At 43.1% G+C, this 21,204-nt stretch overlaps 1 protein-coding gene across 3 annotated transcripts in view; it reads right to left on the bottom strand.

The window, feature by feature from the left end:
• Window positions 1-7,878: 7,878 nt before the first annotated feature.
• The window catches only part of CLPB (caseinolytic mitochondrial matrix peptidase chaperone subunit B), a 540,105-nt gene continuing 526,779 nt past the window's right edge, over window positions 7,879-21,204 (bottom strand). For all 3 annotated transcript variants that reach the window (XM_053708781.1, XM_053708783.1, XM_053708784.1), the window contains one exon: window positions 7,879-8,573. In XM_053708781.1, the coding sequence (XP_053564756.1) occupies window positions 8,319-8,573 (255 nt within the window). In that variant the 3' untranslated portion in view covers window positions 7,879-8,318. The remainder of the gene's footprint in view (window positions 8,574-21,204) is intronic.

The following is a 21,204-nucleotide window of genomic DNA, read 5'->3' as shown; positions in this document are numbered from 1 at the left end:
TCTCTGTCACACGGTCTGGGACAGGAAAAACTTCCACAGAGGAAGGAACATCATAGTATTTAGTAAGTTTACTAGACTTCTTAGGGTTGACAACAACAGAAGTATCGGAGTTGTCCCTGGCTTCTCCAATTCCTGTGAAATAAATTCCATCACAATGTCTGGGACAGGAAAAACTTCCACAGAGGAAGGAACATCATAGTATTTATTAAGTTTACTAGACTTCTTAGGGTTGACAATGACAGAAGTATCGGAGTCATCCAAAGTAGCCAATACCTCCTTTAACAGTACACAAAGGTGTTCAAGCTTAAATCTGAAGTTTACTTCTTCAGTATCAGATGAAGGAATAATACTGTCCGAATCTGAGATTTCACCCTCAGAGACTACCGGCATATCCTCTTCATCAGACTTGTTAGGGAGGGCAATCTGCGTAACAGTAGGTGGAACAGAAACCTTACTATATGAATGTCTAATTTTCCTCTTGCGTTTTCCCAGCATAGGAAAAGCAGATAATGCCGCAGATACCGCAGAAGATACACGTGCAGCAAAATCTGCAGGCACATAAACTCCTCCAGAAGGCTGAGAGAAACTGCAGGGCACTGTATGTGACGCCATAGAGGCTTGGGACGTTTGAGAAGAAAGCTGTGGCATTGCCTGAGAGACATTGGGCTCAGAGGGCAACAATTTATCTTTAAATTGAAGTGTTCTAGCTAAGCATGCAGCACAGAATTGCATAGACAAAACAATTTGTGCCTTAGTACATGTAAAAAAAAAAAAAAAGTCTTGTTCCATGTCCATAATACTAAATAAAAAAAAATATATACTGTAACTTTAAGAATTTTTAATACCACAGTTTGGCTGCCAGAAGTCTCTAAAACCATCGTATAGTAGATCAACACGGAAGAGACTGAAATTCAATGACGCCGCTTCGCTCCGTGAATATTCCGACAACAGAGAGAAGAAGTCACATGACCGACAGAGAGGCGCGCGTTTCCCTCTGCCTACAACAAGCAGTCTGTCAGTTAGCCTGTTCTAGCTAAGCAAGCAAAGAAAACCAACTGCCAAATTTTAAGTTTATACATAAATCCTTGTATAAAACATAAGCCACACACATACGAAAAGTATTTCAACAAAAACATAATTTATGCTTACCTGATAAATTTATTTCTCTTGTAGTGTGTTCAGTCCACGGGTCATCCATTACTTATGGGATATATTCTCCTCCCCAACAGGAAGTTGCAAGAGGATCACCCAAGCAGAGCTGCTATATAGCTTCTCCCCTCACATGTCATATCCAGTCATTCGACCGAAACAAGACGAGAAAGGAGAAACCATAGGGTGCAGTGGTGACTGGAGTTATAATTTAAAATTTAGAACCTGCCTCAAATAGACTGGGCGGGCCGTGGACTGAACACACTACAAGAGAAATAAATTTATCAGGTAAGCATAAATTATGTTTTCTCTTGTTAAGTGTGTTCAGTCCACGGGTCATCCATTACTTATGGGATACCAATACCAAAGCTAAAGTACACGGATGATGGGAGGGACAAGGCAGGAACATTAAACAGAAGGAACCACTGCCTGTAGAACCTTTCTCCCAAAAACAGCCTCAGAAGAAGCAAAAGTGTCAAATTTGTAAAATTTGGAAAAAGTATGAAGTGAAGACCAAGTTGCAGCCTTGCAAATCTGTTCAACAGAGGCCTCATTCTTAAAGGCCCAGGTGGAAGCCACAGCTCTAGTGGAATGAGCTGTAATTCTTTCAGGAGGCTGCTGTCCAGCAGTCTCATAGGCTAAGCGTAAAATGCTACGAAGCCAAAAAGAGAGAGAGGTAGCCTTTTGCCCTCTCCTCTGTCCAGAGTAAACGACAAACAGAGAAGAAGTTTGTCGAAAATCTTTAGTTGCCTGTAAGTAGAACTTCAGAGCACGGACCACGTCTAAATTATGCAAAAGACGTTCCTTCTTTGAAGAAGGATTAGGACATAAGGATGGAACAACAATCTCTTGATTGATATTCTTGTTAGAAACAATCTTAGGTAAAAACCCAGGTTTAGTACGCAGAACTACCTTGTCTGAATGAAAGATCAGATAAGGAGAATCGCAATGTAAGGCAGATAACTCAGAGACTCTTCGAGCCGAGGAAATAGCCATCAAAAACAGAACTTTCCAAGATAAAAGCTTAATATCAATGGAATGAAGGGGTTCAAACGGAACACCCTGAAGAACTTTAAGAACCAAGTTTAAGCTCCACGGAGGAGCAACAGCTTTAAATACAGGCTTAATCCTAGCCAAAGCCTGACAAAAAGCCTGGACGTCTGGATTCTCTGCCAGACGCTTGTGTAAAAGAATAGACAGAGCAGAAATCTGTCCCTTTAGTGAACTAGCGGATAAGCCCTTTTCTAAACCCTCTTGTAGAAAAGACAAGATCCTAGGAATCCTAACCTTACTCCATGAGTAACTCTTGGATTCACACCAATATAAATATTTACGCCATATCTTGTGGTAAATTTTTCTGGTAACAGGTTTCCGAGCCTGTATTAATGTATCAATAACCGAATCCGAAAACCCACGCTTTGATAGAATCAAGCGTTCAATTTCCAAGCAGTCAGCCTCAGAGAAATTAGGTTTGGATGGTTGAAAGGACCCTGAATTAGAAGGTCCTGCCTCAGGGTTAGAGACCATGGTGGACAGGACGACATGTCCACTAGGTCTGCATACCAGGTCCTGCGTGGCCACGCAGGCGCTATCAGAATCACCGATGCTCTCTCCTGTTTGATCCTGGCAATCAGACGAGGAAGCAACGGAAAAGGTGGAAACACATAAGCTATGTTGAAAACCCAAGGGGCTGCTAGTGCATCTACCAGCACCGCTCCCGGGTCCCTGGACCTGGATCCGTAACAAGGAAGCTTGGCGTTCTGGCGAAATGCCATGAGATCCAGATCCGGTTTGCCCCAACGAAGAATCAGTTGGGCAAATACCTCCGGGTGAAGTTCCCACTCCCCCCGATGAAAAGTCTGGCGACTTAAAAAATCTGCCTCCCAGTTCTCCACGCCTGGGATGTAGATCGCTGACAGGTGGCAAGAGTGAGACTCTGCCCAGCGAATTATCTTGGAGACTTCCAACATCGCTAGGGAACTCCTGGTTCCCCCTTGATGATTGATGTAAGCCACAGTCGTGATGTTGTCCGACTGAAATCTGATGAACCTCAGTGTTGCCAACTGAGGCCAAGCTAGAAGAGCATTGAATATTGCCCTTAATTCTAGAATGTTTATTGGGAGGAGTTTCTCCTCCTGAGTCCACGATCCCTGAGCCTTCAGGGAGTACCAGACTGCTCCCCAGCCTAGTAGGCTGGCATCTGTTGTCACAATCGTCCAATCTGGTCTGCGAAAGGACATTCCTTTGGACAGATGAACCCGTGATAACCACCAGAGAAGAGAATCTCTGGTCTCCTGGTCCAGATTTAGCAAAGGGGACAGATCTGAGTAATCCCCGTTCCATTGACTTAGCATGCATAGTTGCAGCGGTCTGAGATGTAGGCGCGCAAATGGTACTATGTCCATCGCCGCGACCATTAAGCCGATCACTTCCATGCACTGAGCTACCGATGGGCTTGGAATGGAGTGAAGGACACGGCAAGCATTGAGAAGTTTTGATAGCCTGGACTCCGTCAGGTAAATCTTCATCTCTACAGAATCTATAAGAGTCCCTAGAAAAGGGATCCTTGTGAGTGGTAGCAGAGAACTCTTTTCCACGTTCACTTTCCACCCATGCAACCTCAGAAATGCTAGAACTATCTCTGTATGAGACTTTGCATTTTGAAAACTTGACGCTTGAATCAGAATGTCGTCTAGGTACGGAGCCACCGCTATGCCTCGTGGTCTTAGTACCGCCAGAAAAGAGCCCAGAACCTTTGTAAAAATTCTCAGGGCCGTAGCCAACCCGAAGGGAAGCGCTACAAACTGGTAATGCCTGTCTAGAAAGGCAAACCTTAGGTACCGATAATGATCTTTGTGAATCGGTATGTGAAGGTAGGCATCCTTTAAATCCACTGTGGTCATATATTGACCCTCTTGGATCATGGGTAGGATGGTTCGAATGGTTTCCATCTTGAACGATAGAACCCTTAGGAATTTGTTTAAGATTTTTAAATCTAAGATTGGTCTGAAGGTTCCCTCCTTCTTGTGAACCACAAACAGATTTGAATAAAACTCTTGCCCCTGTTCCGTCCACGGAACTGGGTGGATCACTCCCATCACTAAGAGGTCTTGTACACATTGTAGAAATGCCTCTTTCTTTACTAGGTTTGTTGATAACCTTGACAGATGAAACCTCCCTTGTGGAGGAGAAGTCTTGAAATCCAGAAGGTATCCCTGAGATATAATCTCCAGCGTCCAGGGATCCTGTACATCTCTTGCCCAAGCCTGGGCGAAGAGAGAGAGTCTGCCCCCCACTAGATCCGTCTCCGGAAAGGGGGCCCTGACTTCATGCTGTCTTAGGGGCGGAAGTAGGCTTTCTGGCCTGCTTGCCCTTGTTCCATGACTGGTTGCTTTTCCAACCCTGTCTGTAACGAGCAGCAGTTCCTTCCTGTTTTGGAGCGGAGGAAGTTGATGCTGCTCCTGCCTTGAAATTACGAAAGGCACGAAAATTAGACTGTTTGGCCTTCGATTTGGCCCTGTCCTGAGGAAGGGTGTGGCCCTTACCTCCAGTAATGTCAGCAATAATTTCCTTCAAGCCGGGCCCGAATAAGGTCTGCCCTTTGAAAGGAATGTTTAGCAATTTAGACTTAGAAGTTACATCTGCTGACCAGGATTTAAGCCAAAGCGCTCTGCGAGCCTGTATGGCGAATCCGGAATTTTTAGCCGTAAGTTTGGTTAAATGCACTACGGCATCCGAAACAAACGCATTAGCCAGCTTAAGGGTTCTAATCTTGCTCAGAGACTCATCCAATGGTGCTGTGCGAATCGCCTCTTCCAGAGACTCAAACCAGAATGCAGCTGCAGCAGTGACAGGCGCAATGCATGCAAGAGGCTGTAATATATAACCTTGTTGAATAAACATTTTCTTAAGATAACCCTCTAATTTTTTATCCATTGGATCTGAGAAAGCACAACTATCCTCCACCGGGATAGTGGTACGCTTGGCTAAAATAGAAACTGCTCCCTCCACCTTAGGGACCGTCTGCCATAAGTCTCTTGTGGTGGCGTCTATAGGGAACATTTTTCTAAATATCGGAGGAGGGGAAAAAGGCACACCGGGTCTATCCCACTCCTTACTAATAATCTCTGTAAGCCTCTTTGGTATAGGAAAAACGTCAGTACACACCGGCACCGCGTAGTATTTATCCAGCCTACATAATTTCTCTGGGATTGCCACCGTGTCACAATCATTCAGAGCCGCTAACACCTCCCCTAGCAACACGCGGAGGTTCTCAAGCTTAAATTTAAAATTTGAAATTTCTGAATCCGGTCTCCCCGAATCAGAACCGTCACCCACAGAATGAAGCTCTCCGTCCTCATGTTCTGCAAATTGTGACGCAGTATCAGACATGGCTCTCGTGTCATCGGCGTGCTCTGTCCTTAACCCAGAACTGTCGCGCTTGCCTCTTAACTCTGGCATATTGTATAACACTTCTTTCATAACATTAGCCATATCATGTAAAGTGATTTGTAAGGGCCTTGATGTACTTGGCGCCTCAATCTCACGCACCTCCCGAGCGGGAGACGAAGGTACTGACACGTGAGGAGAGTTAGACGGCATAACTGTCCCCTCGTTGTCTGGTGATAATTTTTTAAGCGGTACAGATTGATTTTTCAAAGTAACATCAATACAATTGGTACACATATTTCTATTGGGCTCCACAACGGCTTTTAAACATAATGAACAAGTAGATTCCTCTGTATCAGACATGTTTAAACAGACTAGCAATGAAACTAGCAAGCTTGGAAAATACTTTCAATAAGTTTGCAAGCAATATAAAAAACGCTGCAGCGCTTTTTAAAAAACACAGTTGAGTAACTAAAGAATAATTCAGTTATAGTCAACAATTCTTTAAATGTATTAATTAGCAGAGGATTGCACCCATTAGCAACCGGATGATTAACCCTCAGTACCCAAAAAAAACGGATATCAAATTAATATAAAACGTTTTTATCACAGTCTAACACACTGTCACAGGTCTGCTGTGACTGATTACCTCCCTCAAAAAACGAATTTTGAAGACCCCTGAGCTCTCTAGAGACGTCCTGGATCAAGGAGGAAGAAGCAGGAAGACTGTGCTAGAATTTTAACTGCGCAACAAGGCGCTAAAAAGAGGCCCCTCCCGCTCATTTACAACAGTGGGAGACCTGATATAACGGTTTCTATGTAGAAATATACGTTAGCCATGTGGAAAAAAATTCATGCCCAAAGGATTTATCACCAAGTACCTCACAAAACGAATAACATGCCAGTAAACGTTTTGAAAATAAACTTCTTTAAATGTCATGCAAAGTTATTACTAAGCCTGCAACCAGTCGCTACCACTGCAGATAAGGCTTAAGCATTATTTCAGTATTAACAGTATTTTCACAGTCAAATTCTAGTCCCTAGAAAATAACTCTATTGTGCATACATTTATCAGCCTGATACCAGTCACTACTAATGCATTTAAGGCTGTACTTACATCATACGGGTAACAGCAGTATTTTCTTAGTCAATTCCATTCCCAGAAAATATTGTACTGCACATACCTCATTTGCGGTGGACCCCGCATGCTATTCCCATGTTCTGAAGTTACCCCACTCCCCAGAATGTCGAGAACAGCCAGTGGATCTTAGTTACGCCTGCTAAGATCATAGAAAACGCAGGCAGTTTCTTCTTCCAAATACTGCCTGAGATAGAAAAAAACAGCACACTCCGGTGCCATTTAAAATAACAAACTTTTGATTGAAGAATAATTAAGTAAAAACTCCAACTCCTCCAGCGACCTCCTTCTTTGTTGAGGGTTGCAAGAGAATGACTGGATATGACATGTGAGGGGAGGAGCTATATAGCAGCTCTGCTTGGGTGATCCTCTTGCAACTTCCTGTTGGGGAGGAGAATATATCCCATAAGTAATGGATGACCCGTGGACTGAACACACTTAACAAGAGAAATTAGCCCAAAGAGGAAAAACGTCCCAATAAAGAGAAGATTAACCCCTAGTCTCAAAATACATAATGTGCCTTCCCACTGCCAAAGAAAATCATGTATAAAAGAGTTTAAAACGTCCCCATCTACTGCATATGACATATTCTTCTGAAGTGCAAGTCCCCAAGACCTAGAAGACAAAAGCCCTTACCTGCAGTCTAGCTGTCCAGCAGGAAGACAGCTCACAAGGCATGAAAGGACACATACTCCTTACAGAGACCTGTAGAAAAAGAAAGAGTAACTAACTCTGACTTTCTGTACCATGGGCAGCAATGTGTTAGGAAACAAAGCAATAACTACCTCACGACTTAACTGCTTAAAAGCCACCACTACTCTACTGAAGAGATTAAGCTAAACCCAAGTCTTTGCTTGCAGGGAAAAGTAACCAAAAAGGAATTCATTTCTTCAGACACCAAACTTCACCTCCTCCATTGACAGAGGCAAAGAGAATGACTGGGGATTAAGGGTAGGGGAGTGACACTTAACAGATTTGCTGTGGTGCTCTTTGGCTCCTCCTGCTGACCAGGAGTGATATTCCCACTAGTAATTGAATGACATGGTGGACTCTCCATATCTTAGGAAAGAAATACAGAACAGTGAATGCACTTGCAGTGATCATTTTACAGCTGGTATGAGAGAAGCTGTGCGGCTTCTCGGCTCAGCATTGTTACTTTGCAGTGTTGTATAATCTATGCATGAAGAATACAGAACAGTGAATGCACTTGCACTGATCACTTTATCTTGGCATATAAGGATAAATATTTGCTTCATGTATCTAGAATTACCCACAGAAAGTGAACAGATAAAATATTGTACATTAATTAAAAAAAACCCAGCTGTATTGGGTGCAATGACTCATCAACTAATCAGGGGGAAGATGTCATGAAGTAACGCTGTCCACTGAATCTCCAGTTTACATTTTAGAATTCACATCTCCCTATAACAAAAAGTGATTGAATGGGTGAAATATTATGATCACTGAGAACTTTAGTGAAGCAGCAGGTCTCCTGCCAATGAAGATTACGGTTCCACTGATCCGATGTCACATAATCAAATGACAAAGCACTGATGAATCCTAATCAGTCTCTATGTTTATTTATCACATGGCTGTCACTGGATTCTGCAAACTAAATGGTCTTTGAACTGTTCCACCAAAGTCATCTGGAGAATGCCACGTCTTCTGGGGTGAGGGGTTGCTGGATGTTCAGCTTCCGACTCTTACTGCCCTGCTCTACAATCTCCAGACGCAGTCTAGGTACCTTCCTCTCTGTATCTTGCTCTTCCTGGGCCCGTCCTTTACTTTTCAATAGATGTTTGTCAGAGTCTTCAACGGCAATCCTAAGCGTGCAGTCCCGTGGCAGGAGGTCCTGCTCGTACGCAGCAGCTAACTGGTTAACCACACGTCTGTCAACCTGTGAAGGATCAAAGAAACCTTATTGAGTGTAAAGGTTGTGTCACTTCATACCAAGAACACACAAGTAAAGGTTGTGTCAATTCCTACCAAGAACACACATGCAAACGTCGTGTCACTTCCTACCAAGAACACACATGTTAAGGTTGTGTCACTTCCTACCAAGAACACACATGTTAAGGTCGTGTCACTTCCTACCAAGAACACACATGTTAAGGTCGTGGCACTTCCTACAAAGACAACACATGCAAAGGTTGTGTCACTTCATACCAAGACAACACATGCAAAGGTTGTGTCACTTCATACCAAGACAACACATGCAAAGGTTGTGTCACTTCATACCAAGACAACACATGCAAAGGTTGTGTCACTTCATACCAAGACAACACATGTAAAGGTTGTGTCACTTCATACTAAGACAACACATGTAAAGGTTGTGTCACTTCATACCAAGACAACACATGTAAAGGTTGTGTCACTTCATACCAAGACAACACATGTAAAGGTTGTGTCACTTCATACCAAGACAACACATGTAAAGGTCGTGTCACTTCATACCAAGACAACACATGTAAAGGTCGTGTCACTTCATACCAAGACAACACATGTAAAGGTCGTGTCACTTCATACCAAGACAACACATGTAAAGGTTGTGTCACTTCATACCAAGACAACACATGTAAAGGTTGTGTCACTTCATACCAAGACAACACATGTAAAGGTCGTGTCACTTCATACCAAGACAACACATGTAAAGGTCGTGTCACTTCATACCAAGACAACACATGTAAAGGTTATGTCACTTCATACCAAGACAACACATGCAAAGGTTATGTCACTTCATACCAAGACAACACATGCAAAGGTTGTGTCACTTCATACCAAGAACACACATGCAAAGGTTGTGTCACTTCATACCAAGACAACACATGTAAAGGTTGTGTCACTTCATACCAAGACAACACATGTAAAGGTTGTGTCACTTCATACCAAGACAACACATTTAAAGGTTGTGTCACTTCATACCAAGACAACACATGTAAAGGTTGTGTTACTTCATACCAAGACAACACATGTAAAGGTTGTGCCACTTCATACCAAGACAACACATGCAAAGGTTGTGTCACTTCATACCAAGACTACACATGCAAAGGTTGTGTCACTTCCTACCAAGAACACACATGCAAAGGTCGTGTCACTTCCTACCAAGACAACACATGCAAAGGTTGTGTCACTTCATATCAAGACAACACATGCAAAGGTTGTGTCACTTCATACCAAGACAACACATGCAAAGGTTGTGTCACTTCATACCAAGACAACACATGCAAAGGTCGTGTCACTTCCTACCAAGACAACACATGCAAAGGCTGTGTCACTTCATACCAAGACAACACATGCAAAGGTTGTGTCACTTCCTACCAAGAACACACATGCAAAGGTTGTGTCACTTCCTACCAAGACAACACATGCAAAGGTTGTGTCACTTCCTACCAAGACAACACATGCAAAGGTTGTGTCACTTCATACCAAGACAACACATGCAAAGGTTGTGTCACTTCATACCAAGACAACACATGCGAAGGTTGTGTCACTTCATACCAAGACAACACATGTGAAGGTCGTGTCACTTCATACCAAGACAACACATGTGAAGGCCGTGTCACTTCATACCAAGACAACACATGTGAAGGTCGTGTCACTTCATACCAAAAACACACATGTAAAGGTCGTGTCACTTCATACCAAGACAACACATGTGAAGGTCGTGTCACTTCATACCAAGACAACACATGTGAAGGTCGTGTCACTTCATACCAAGACAACACATGTGAAGGTCGTGTCACTTCATACCAAGAACACACATGTAAAGGTCGTGTCACTTCATACCAAGACAACACATGTGAAGGTCGTGTCACTTCATACCAAGACAACACATGTGAAGGTCGTGTCACTTCATACCAAGACAACACATGTGAAGGTCGTGTCACTTCATACCAAGACAACACATGTGAAGGTTGTGTCACTGCATACCAAGACAACACATGTGAAGGTCGTGTCACTTCATACCAAGAACACACATGTAAAGGTCGTGTCACTTCATACCAAGAACACACATGTTTAACCTTGTGAATGCCAGAGCGAGCTACATAACAACATACCATATCTGCCAAACGCAAGTTTCGCTTGGGACATATTCATACTGTTAGAGGCTTTATCAGATTTACAGCTATTAATTGTGAAGTGTAAATATAAAGTTGTTTATTTATAATATAAAAATGGTTCCAGGAAATAAACATGTACTGTAGGGATTCTTCCACTAATATTAAAGGGACATAATGCAACCTATTATTACACTGTCTCTTGCATACAATTATACAAAGGGGCTAACCAGATAATTAAAGTCAGTTCAAAAGCAGCAATGCAGCACTGGGAGATAGCTGCTGATTGGTCGCTACACACGTCTACTGTCATTGGCTCACCAGATGTGCTCAGCAGGGGTTAAACACATAACTATTTGTGCACTAAAAAATTAATACATTAGAACAACTTTTTCTTTCTTTTTTGTAAGCCCCTTTAAATCTAATTTTTATTTCCCTCTACAAATGATTAATTATGTGTAGCTGAAAAAACAAAACCTAAACACGTACAACTTTGAAATGTATATTTTTCTAGCAATTCCTGCAATTTACCCAAAACTGTGGTTTTCTCATGGCCCCAGAGAAGCTGGAGGCTCTGTTACACTAACCCTGCAACACGCTACACAGATGTCTTTTTAAGGGAGCTGATAAACAATGCAAATTGCGATACCCAAAAAGGACCATTTAAATGATATGAAAACATTTCAATTTGCAGTGCAGCAATTCATTTCCAATATATAATTAGATTAAAACAAGCTTTGATAAATAATGATGTTATAAGCTAAACAAATGTATTATTTTTCTTTCCAATACTTACTTTGAGATATGGGAGAAATTGCAGATATATATTATGCAAATATATTAAAAAAACTACTTTAAATGCCCCTTTACTGTCAGATTAAAGGAGTAGAATCGCTATATATTAGACAGGTAACATAATGAGACTCTCTCTAATACAGGGGTATCAGACTCAATGTATCTGGGGGCCACTGGCCAAGTGTTCTTCGCCCATGGGGGCCGCTTGAACTGAGTAAGTGCTAGATATACTAGGAACTGGAAGTAACATTTACCCAAGTAGTAGTGCATGGTGGGAGTTGCAGCCACAACAGACATACACAATTGTCTACATTTATCTTGTGAGTGCAAAGTGAAGTGATTCTTCTGGAACTGTATAACAATGTTAAAAGTGACATTTATCCAAGCAGTGCATGGTGGGAGTCTACATTGGAGGCTTGTATTTTTATTTATCATGTGAGTGCCTATATAGAACATCAACTAGCTACACTTCTTAGAACCCTTAAAAAAGAATTGACAGCCCAAATGAATGGTTTATCTATCAAACAAGGAAGGGCCATATGAAACTATCTTGGGGGCCGCAAATGGCCCCAGGGCCTGTACTTTGAGAGCACTGCTCTAATATGAAGCACAGCAAAATCGCATGCAAGCGATATCAAGTTTATCGCATCTGTTTGCGAGCATCGGAAGAAGCGCGCATATTACAACTTGAAAGTAAGCGCGTTCGATCCAGCGCAATTGAATTTAACATGTGCCTCGTAAGAGTGACCTGCTAGTCCTGGATGACATAGAAATTGCAGTGTAAAACTTAGAAATGTAACTTTTCCTATCTAGAGTGGACTAGTAACTTTATCCCTCTGGGCTAGTAGCCTTTAAACCCCTGACTAGTAAACGACAGTAATATTTTTCGACCTCTCTGTGTGTGTGTATAACATAAATTATGCTTACCTGATAATTTAATTTCCATCGTGGGGAGGAGAGGCCACGACTTCATTCATTACTGTGGGGAATTAAGAACCTGGCCACCAGGAGGAGGCAAAGATACCCCAGCCAAAATCTTAATTACCTTCCCCACTTCCCTCATCCCCCAGTCATTCTGACGAGGGAACAAGGAACAGTAGGAGAAATTTCAGGGTATAAATGGTGCCAGAAGATTAATTAAATTTAGGTCTGACCATCGGATATACGGGCGGGAGCCGTGGACTCTCCTCCCTACCAAAGCTCTAGAGGACTCTGAATGAAACCGGGAGGGTAAAAGGCGAAACCCTAATCTGAGGGCACCACAGCCTGCAAAACCTTTCTCCCAAAAACAGCTTCCGCAGAAGTAAAAACGTCAAATTTGTAAAACTTTGTAAAAGTGTTTAAGGAGGACCAGGTAGCAGCCTTATACATTTCCTCCATAGAGGCCTCATTCTTGAAGGCCCAAGACGAAGCCACAGCTCTAGTTGAATGAGCCGTGATCCTCTGAAGAGGCTTATGTCCCGCTGTCTCATAGGCCAAGCAAATCAAGCTCCTCAATCAAAAGGACGAAGTAGAAGAGACTTTCTGCCCTTCCCTGCAATTCCCTGAATACACCACAAAAAGAGATGTAGACTGTCTGAAATCCTTTGTAGCCTGAAGATAGAACTTCAAGGCACGAACCACATCCAGGTTATGAAGTAACCTATCCTTAGAAGAAGAAGGGTTAGGACACAAAGAAGGAACAACTATTTCCTGATTGATGTTACGGTTAGACACCACCTTGGGAAGAAACCCCAAACCAGTGCGAAGCACAGCCTTATCCACATGAAGAACAGATAAGGATGCTCACATTGCAAGGCAGCCAGTTCAGATACCCTGCGTGCCGATGCAATGGCCAACAGGAAGAGAACCTTCCAGGACAGAATCTTAATGTCAATGGAATGCATAGGCTCAAACGGAACCTTCTGCAATACCTTAAGGACCAAGTTTAAGCTCCATGGGGGAGCAGACTGTCTAAAGACAGGCCTGATTCTAGACAGAGCCTGAACAAAAGATTATATGTCAGGGAGCTCAGCGAGTCTCCTATGCAACAAGATGGATAATGCCGAAATCTGTCCCTTTAAGGAACTGGCCGCAAGACCCTTCTCCAAACCGTCTTGGAGAAAAGACAGAATCTTGGATACCTTCACCTTATGCCAAGGATATTCATGCTTCTCACACGAGGACAAGTAAGTCCTCCACACCTTATGGTAGATGCGACGAGTGACTGGCTTCCTTGCCTGAATTAGAGTATCAATTACACTTTCAGAAAAGCCTCTCTTCGCTGACTCCACGCAGTCAGCCTCAGACAATCGAGATTTTGATATTGAAAAGGACCATGTTCCAGGAGATCCCTGTGACAGGGTAACCTCCCCAGCGGAGAGGAAGATGTCCTCAACAGATCCGCAAACCACGTCCTCCGTGGCCATGATCGAGCAATCAGAATGTCCGAAGCTCGATCCTGTTTGATGCGTACCACTACACGAAGTAGAAGTGGTAATGGCGGAAAAAGGTAAGCAAGGCTGAACCCCCAAGGCACTGCTAAGGCATCTATCAGCTTTGCCTGGGGATCCCTGGACCTCTACCTGTATCGGGGTAGCTTGCAATTGAGTGAGACAAATCTCCGCAAACACTTAGGGGTGAAGAGACCATTCCCCCGGATGGAAGGATTGTCTGCTGAGAAAGTTTGCTTCCCAGTTGTCCACACCTGGAATGTGAATCACTGAGAGCGAGCAGCTGTGGGACTCCGCCCACTCCAAGATCCGAGACACCTCCCTCATGGCTAGGGAGCTCCTCGTACCCCCCTGATGGTTGATGTAAGCCACTAAGGTAATGTTGTCGGTCTGTAATCTGATGAAACTGAACGACCCCAGAGGAGGCCATGCCTTCAGAAAATTGGTAGATTGCTCGTAGTTCCAGAATATTTATTGGAAGAAAAGACTCCTCCCAGGACCATTTTCCTTGTACCATCGTGGCACTCCAAACAGCTCCCCATCCTGCCGGACTCGCGTCCGTGGTCACAATCTCCCAGGACAGTCTCAAGAAGGATGCCTCCATGGACAGTTGCTCCGGACGGATCCACCAAGAAAGGGAGATCCGAGTCCGAGCATCCATGGATATCTGCTGTGATAGATCTGAATGATCGCCATTCCACTGTCTCAACATGCACAATTGAAGAAGTCTGAGATGGAACCAGGCAAATGGAATGGCGTCTATGCTGGAAACCATGAGTCCGATCACCTCCATACACTGTGCCAATAAGGGGCTTGAGGAGGACTGAAGGGCAAGACAAGAGGACACAATCTTCCTGCGTCGATGGTCTGTGAGAAATATTTTCATGTACATTGAGTCTATAATCGTGCCCAGGAACTCCACCCTGTTGCTGGGAACCAGGCGTGAGATTGGAGCAAAAGAAGAAGAGCCCTCGAATGATCCTCTGTGAGACTGAGCAACGGTGCCTGGATTAGGATGTCGTCCAGAGCAATGCCTCTGGATCTGGCCACTGCAATGCCTCTGGATCTGGCCACTGCAAGTAGCACCCCTAGAACCTTCATGAAGACTTTCGGGGGCCATCGCCAGACCAAAGAGAAGGGCCACAAACTGGAAGTGTTGGTCCAGAAACTCAAATCTTAGGAACTTAAAGTGGTCCCTGTGAATTGGCACATGAAGGTAAGCGTCCTTCAAGTCTATAGTTGTCATGAACTGTCCCTCTTGAACTAGGGGCAGAATAGATCTGATTGTTTCCATTTTGAACGATGGAACACTCAGAAACTTGTTTAAACACTTTAGGTCCAGAATCGGGCGGAACGTGCCCTCCTTCTTTGGAACCACAAAAAGATTTGAATAGTACCCTAGACCCCTTTCTGCTTGGGGTACTGGTACGATAACACAGAGAGAGGAGAGATCCCTCACACACTCTAGAAAGGCCTCTCTCTTTTCTGGTCTTGAATACAGGTTTGACAGGAGGAATCTGCCTCTGGGTGGATGGGTTTTGAACCCTATCCTGTAAACCTGGGCGACAACTTCCAGAACCCAAGGGTCCTGAACGTCCTGCAACCAGGCTTCTGAGAAGAGATAATCTGCCCCCTATTTGGTCCGGAGACCGGTCGGGGGCCGCCCCTTCATGACGATTTTGTCTCTACGGGCTTCTTGCTCTGCTTAGACTTGTTCCAAGAATGAGCCGGCTTCCAAGTTCCCTTAGACTGGTCTGCTTTTGTGGCGGGCTGCTGGCGCTGGGCCTTGTCCTCACAAAAGAGACGAAAAGTAAATCCTTTAGGTTTAGCCTTCTTATACTGCGGTAGGAAAGCTCCCTTGCCTCCCGTAACCGTGGATATGATCGAATCCAATCCTGGACCGAACAGAATTTTTCCTTTAAAAGGCAGGGACAACCGCCTCGACTTAGAGGTCATGTCCGCAGACCAAGAATTTAGCCACAGAGCTATGTGAGCTAAAATGGAAAAACCTGACACCTTAGTGTTCAGGCGAATATTTTCATATTGGCATCATAGATGAAAGAATTTGCGACCTCAGTGGCGTCACTAGGGTTGGTGTCACCCGGTGCGGTACGTTATGGTGTCACCCGGTGCGGTACGTTATGGTGTCACCCCCCCTCCCCCCAGAAAGCAGACACACAAAAACACAGGCACACACACATACAAACACCCAAACACACTTAAAAACACACTCGGATGCACACACAAACACTCGGAAACACACTTAGACACACACACAAAAACACTCAGGCACACGCACAAAAACACTCAGGCACACACACAAAAACACTCAGACACACACAAAAACACTCAGACACACACACAAAAACACTCAGACACACACACAAAAACACTCAGGCACACACACAAAAACACTCAGGCACACACACAAAAGCACTCAGGCACACACACAAAAGCACTCAGGCACACACACACAAAAACACTCAGGCACACACACACAAAAACACTCAGGCACACACACACAAAAACACTCAGGCACACACACAAAAACACTCAGGCACACATACAAAAGCACTCAGGCACACACACAAAAGCACTCAGGCACACACACAAAAACACTCAGATACACACACATACAAAATATGTAAACTGCACTGCATTAATTATAAAGCTCATGCCTAGAGATGCTCCCTGGCTCAGAAGAGCATCAAATGAAAGATAAACAGAGCACTCTAAAAATAAATCACTAAGGAAAAGGTTTAGGCGCGCAAACTATGAAAATTTTGCTCTCTGACTCTGTTCCAAGTCTGTCAGTGCACAGCCCCGGGCCAGACCCCCGCCTGCCCTCCCCTCCTACCTTTTCAGTGTGAACTTTAATGTACCGTAACTGTTCCAGTCTGGTGGGCATCATACATGGCTCCTTCGCTTTAGAGACAGTGTCAGACAGTCATGCGGTCAGGTGCCAGTGAGCACAGATAGGCAGGCAGGTTTAGGCTAGCAGCGCAACTTTGCAAGCCCCACGGCACGCCCACAACATTCATAGTGAAATTTGGCAGTGGAGGAGCAAAGTACAAACAAGCAAAAGCAGCCTGGAAAACTATTTGTGGAAATTGCAGCACTGGCTCAAAAAAATGAAGTGTCTACAACTTCCCCGGTCCCACTAATGTTCACAAATGCTGGCCCCTCTAATAAAAAAATCTATGCATCTCTACATTGTATTTCATTGAATTTCAATAAAATGCAAAACCCTGGAGGGTGTCACCCAGGGGCGGCCCGCACCCCCCTAGTGACGCCACTGGGTGACCTTCAGCGCCTTAATCTTATCCTGTATCTCGTCGATGGAAGTCTCCCCCTCGACCATTTCACACAGGGATTCACACCAATATGTCGTATATATATATATATATATATATATATATATATATATGTGTGTGTGTGTGTGTGTGTGTATATATATATATATATATATATATATACATACACACACACACACACACATATATATATATATATATATATATATGCAGTATATACACACACATAACATAATATAAACCTGATAAATTCAATTCTTTCATATTGGCAAGAGTCCATGAGCTAGTGACGTATGTAATATACAATCCTACCAGGAGGGGCAAAGTTTCCCAAACCTCAAAATGCCTATAAATACACCCCTCACCACACCCACAATTCAGTTTAATGAATTGCCAAGAAGTGGGGTGATAAAGAAAGGAGTAAAAAGCATCAACAAAGGAATTTGGAAATAATTGTGCTTTATACAAAAATATCATAACCAACATAAAAAAGGGGGTGGGCCTCATGGACTCTTGCCAATATGAAAGAAATGAATTTATCAGGTAAGTTCTTACATAAATTATGTTTTCTTTCATGCAATTGGCAAGAGTCCATGAGCTAGTGACGTATGGGATAGCAATACCCAAGATGTGGAACTCTACGCAAGAGTCACTAGAGAGGGACGGACAAAATAAAAACAGCCATATCGCTGAAAAAAATGAATCCACAACCCAAATATAAGTTTATTCTCAAAAAAGAAAAACTTAAATCATAAGCAGAAAAATCAAACTGAAACAGCTGCCTGAAGAACTTTCCTACCAAAAACTGCTTCCGAAGAAGCAAATACATCAAAATGGTAGAATTTAGTAAATGTATGCAAAGAAGACCAAGTTGCTGCTTTGCAAATCTGATCAACTGAAGCTTCATTCTTAAAAGCCCAAGAAGTGGAAACTGATATAGTAGAATGAGCTGTAATTCTCTGAGGCGGGGCTTGACCCGACTCCAAATAAACTTGAAGAATCAAAAGCTTTAACCACGATGCCAAAGAAACGGCAGAAGTTTTCTGACCTTTCCTGGAACCAGAAAAGATAACAAATAACAAATAAGTCTTCCTGAAATCTTTAGTGGCTTTAACATAATATTTCAGAGCTCTCACCACATCCAAAGAATGTAAAGATCTCTCCAAAGAATTCTTAGGATTAGGACGCAAAGAAGGGACAACAATTTCTCTATTAATTTTGTTAGAATTCACAACCTTAGGTAAGAATTTAAATGAAGTCCGCAAAACTGCCTTATCCTGATGAAAAATCAGAAAAGGGAAATCACAAGAAAGAGCAGATAATTCAGAAACTCTTCTAGCAGAAGAGATGGCCAAAAGGAACAACACTTTTCAAGAAAGTAGTTTAATGTCCAAATAATGCATAGGCTCAAATGGAGGAGCCTGTAAAGCCTTCAAAACCAAATTAAGACTCCAAGGAGGAGAGATTGATTTAATGACAGACTTGATACGAACCAAAGCCTGTACAAAACAATGAATATCAGGAAGTTTAGCAATTTTCCTGTGGAATAAAACAGAAAGAGCAGAGATTTGTCCTTTCAAGAAACTTGCAGACAAACCTTTATCCAAACCATCCTGAAGAAACTGTAAAATTCTAGGAATTCTAAAAGAATGCCAAGAGAATTTATGAAAAGAACACCATGAAATGTAAGTCTTCAAAACTTGATAATAAATCTTTCTAGAAAAAGATTTACGAGCCTGCAACATAGTATTAATCACTGAGTCAGAGAAACCTCTATGACTAAGAACTAAGCGTTCAATTTCCATACCTTCAAATTTAATGATTTGAGATCCTGATGGGAAAACGGACCTTGAGATAGAAGGTCTGGCCTTAATGGAATTGGCCAAGGTTGGCAACTGGACATCCGAACAAGATCCGCATACCAAAACCTGTGAGACCATGCTGGAGCCACCAGCAGCACAAACGATTGCTCCATGATGATCTTGGACATCACTCTTGGAAGAAGAACTAGAGGTGGGAAAATATAAGCAGGTTGATAACACCACAGAAGTGTCAATGCATCCACTGCTTCCGCCTGAGGATCCCTGGACCTGGACAGGTACCTGGGAAGTTTTTTGCTTAGATGAGATGCCATCAGATCAATTCCTGGAAGCCCCCACATCTGAACAATTTGAGAAAACACATCTGAGTGGAGAGACCATTCTCCCGGATGTAAAGTCTGACGACTTAGATAATCCGCTTCCCAATTGTCTATACCTGGGATATGAACCGCAGAAATTAGACAGGAGCTGGATTCCGCCCAAGCAAGTATCCAAGATACTTCTTTCATAGCGTGAGGACTGTGAGTCCCACCCTGATAATTGACATATGCCACAGTTGTGATATTGTCTGTCTGAAAATAAATGAATGGTTCTCTCTTCAACAGAGGCCAAAACTGAAGAGCCCTGAGAATTGCAGAGAGTTCTAAAATATTGATTGGTAATCTCGCCTCTTGAGATTTCCAAACCCCTTGTGCTGTCAGAGATCCCCAAACAGCTCCCCAACCTGAAAGACTCGCATCTGTTGTGATCACAGTCCAGGTTGGACGAACGAAAGAGGCCCCTAGAATTATACGATGGTGATCTAACCACCAAGTCAGAGAAAGTCGAACATTGGGATTTAAGGATATTAATTGTGATATCCTTGTATAATCCCTGCACCATTGGTTCAGCATACAAAGCTGGAGAGGTCTCATATGAAAACGAGCAAAGGGGATCGCGTCCGATGCTGCAGTCATGAGACCTAAAACTTCCATGCACATAGCTACTGAAGGGAATGACTGAGACTGAAGGTTCCGACAGACTGCAACCAATTTCAAACGTCTCTTGTCTGTTAGAGACAAAGTCATGGACAGTGAATCTATCTGGAAACCTAAAAAGGTTACCTTTGTCTGAGGAATCAAAGAACTTGATCCTCCAACCATGTCTTTGAAGAAACAACACTAGTTGATTTGTGTTAGATTCTGCAGAACGTAAAGACTGAGCGAGAACCAAGATATCGTCCAAATATGGAAACACTGCAATACCCCGCTCTCTGATTACAGAGAGTAGGGCACCGAGAACCTTTGAAAATATTCTTGGAGCTGTTGCTAGGCCAAAAGGAAGAGCAACAAATTGGTAATGCTTGTCTAGAAAAGAGAATATCAGGAACTGATAGTGGTCCGGATGAATCGGAATATGAAGATATGCATCCTGTAAGTCTATTGTGGACATATAATGCCCTTGCTGAACAAAAGGCAGAATAGTCCTTATAGTCACCATCTTGAAAATTGGTACTCTTACATATCGATTCAAAACTGATCTGAATGAATTTTCTTTCTTTGGGACAATGAAAAGATTTGAATAAAACCCCAGACCCTGATCCTGAAACAGAACTGGCATGATTACCCCTGATAACTCCAGGTCTGAAACACACTTCAGGAAAGCCTGAGCCTTTATTGGGTTTGCTGGAATGCGTGAGAGAAAAAATCTTCTCACAGGCGGTCTTACTCTGAATCCTATTCTGTACCCCTGAGAGACAATACTCTGAATCCAATGATTTTGGACCGAATTGATCCAAACATCCTTGAAAATTTTTAATCTGCCCCCTACCAGTTGAGCTGGAATGAGGGCCGCACCTTCATGCAGACTTGGGGCTGGCTTTGATCTCTTAAATGGCTTGGATTTATTCCAATTTGAGGAAGGCTTCCAAATGGAAACAGATTCCTTTGGGGAAGGATTCGATTTCTGTTCCTTATTATGTCGAAAGGAACGAAAACGGTTAGAAGCTTTAGATTTACCCTTAGGCTTTTTATCCTGAGCCAAAAAAACTCCCTTCCCCCCAGTGATAGTTGAAATTATTGAATCCAACTGAGAACCAAATAATGTATTACCTTGGAAAGAAAGAGATAG

This window comes from Bombina bombina, chromosome 3 (assembly GCF_027579735.1).
Source record: "Bombina bombina isolate aBomBom1 chromosome 3, aBomBom1.pri, whole genome shotgun sequence".
In the NCBI taxonomy this organism is placed as follows: domain Eukaryota; kingdom Metazoa; phylum Chordata; class Amphibia; order Anura; family Bombinatoridae; genus Bombina; species Bombina bombina.
The sequence above is the reverse complement of the archived record's forward strand: the minus strand, read 5'-3'. Positions and strand labels throughout refer to the sequence as shown.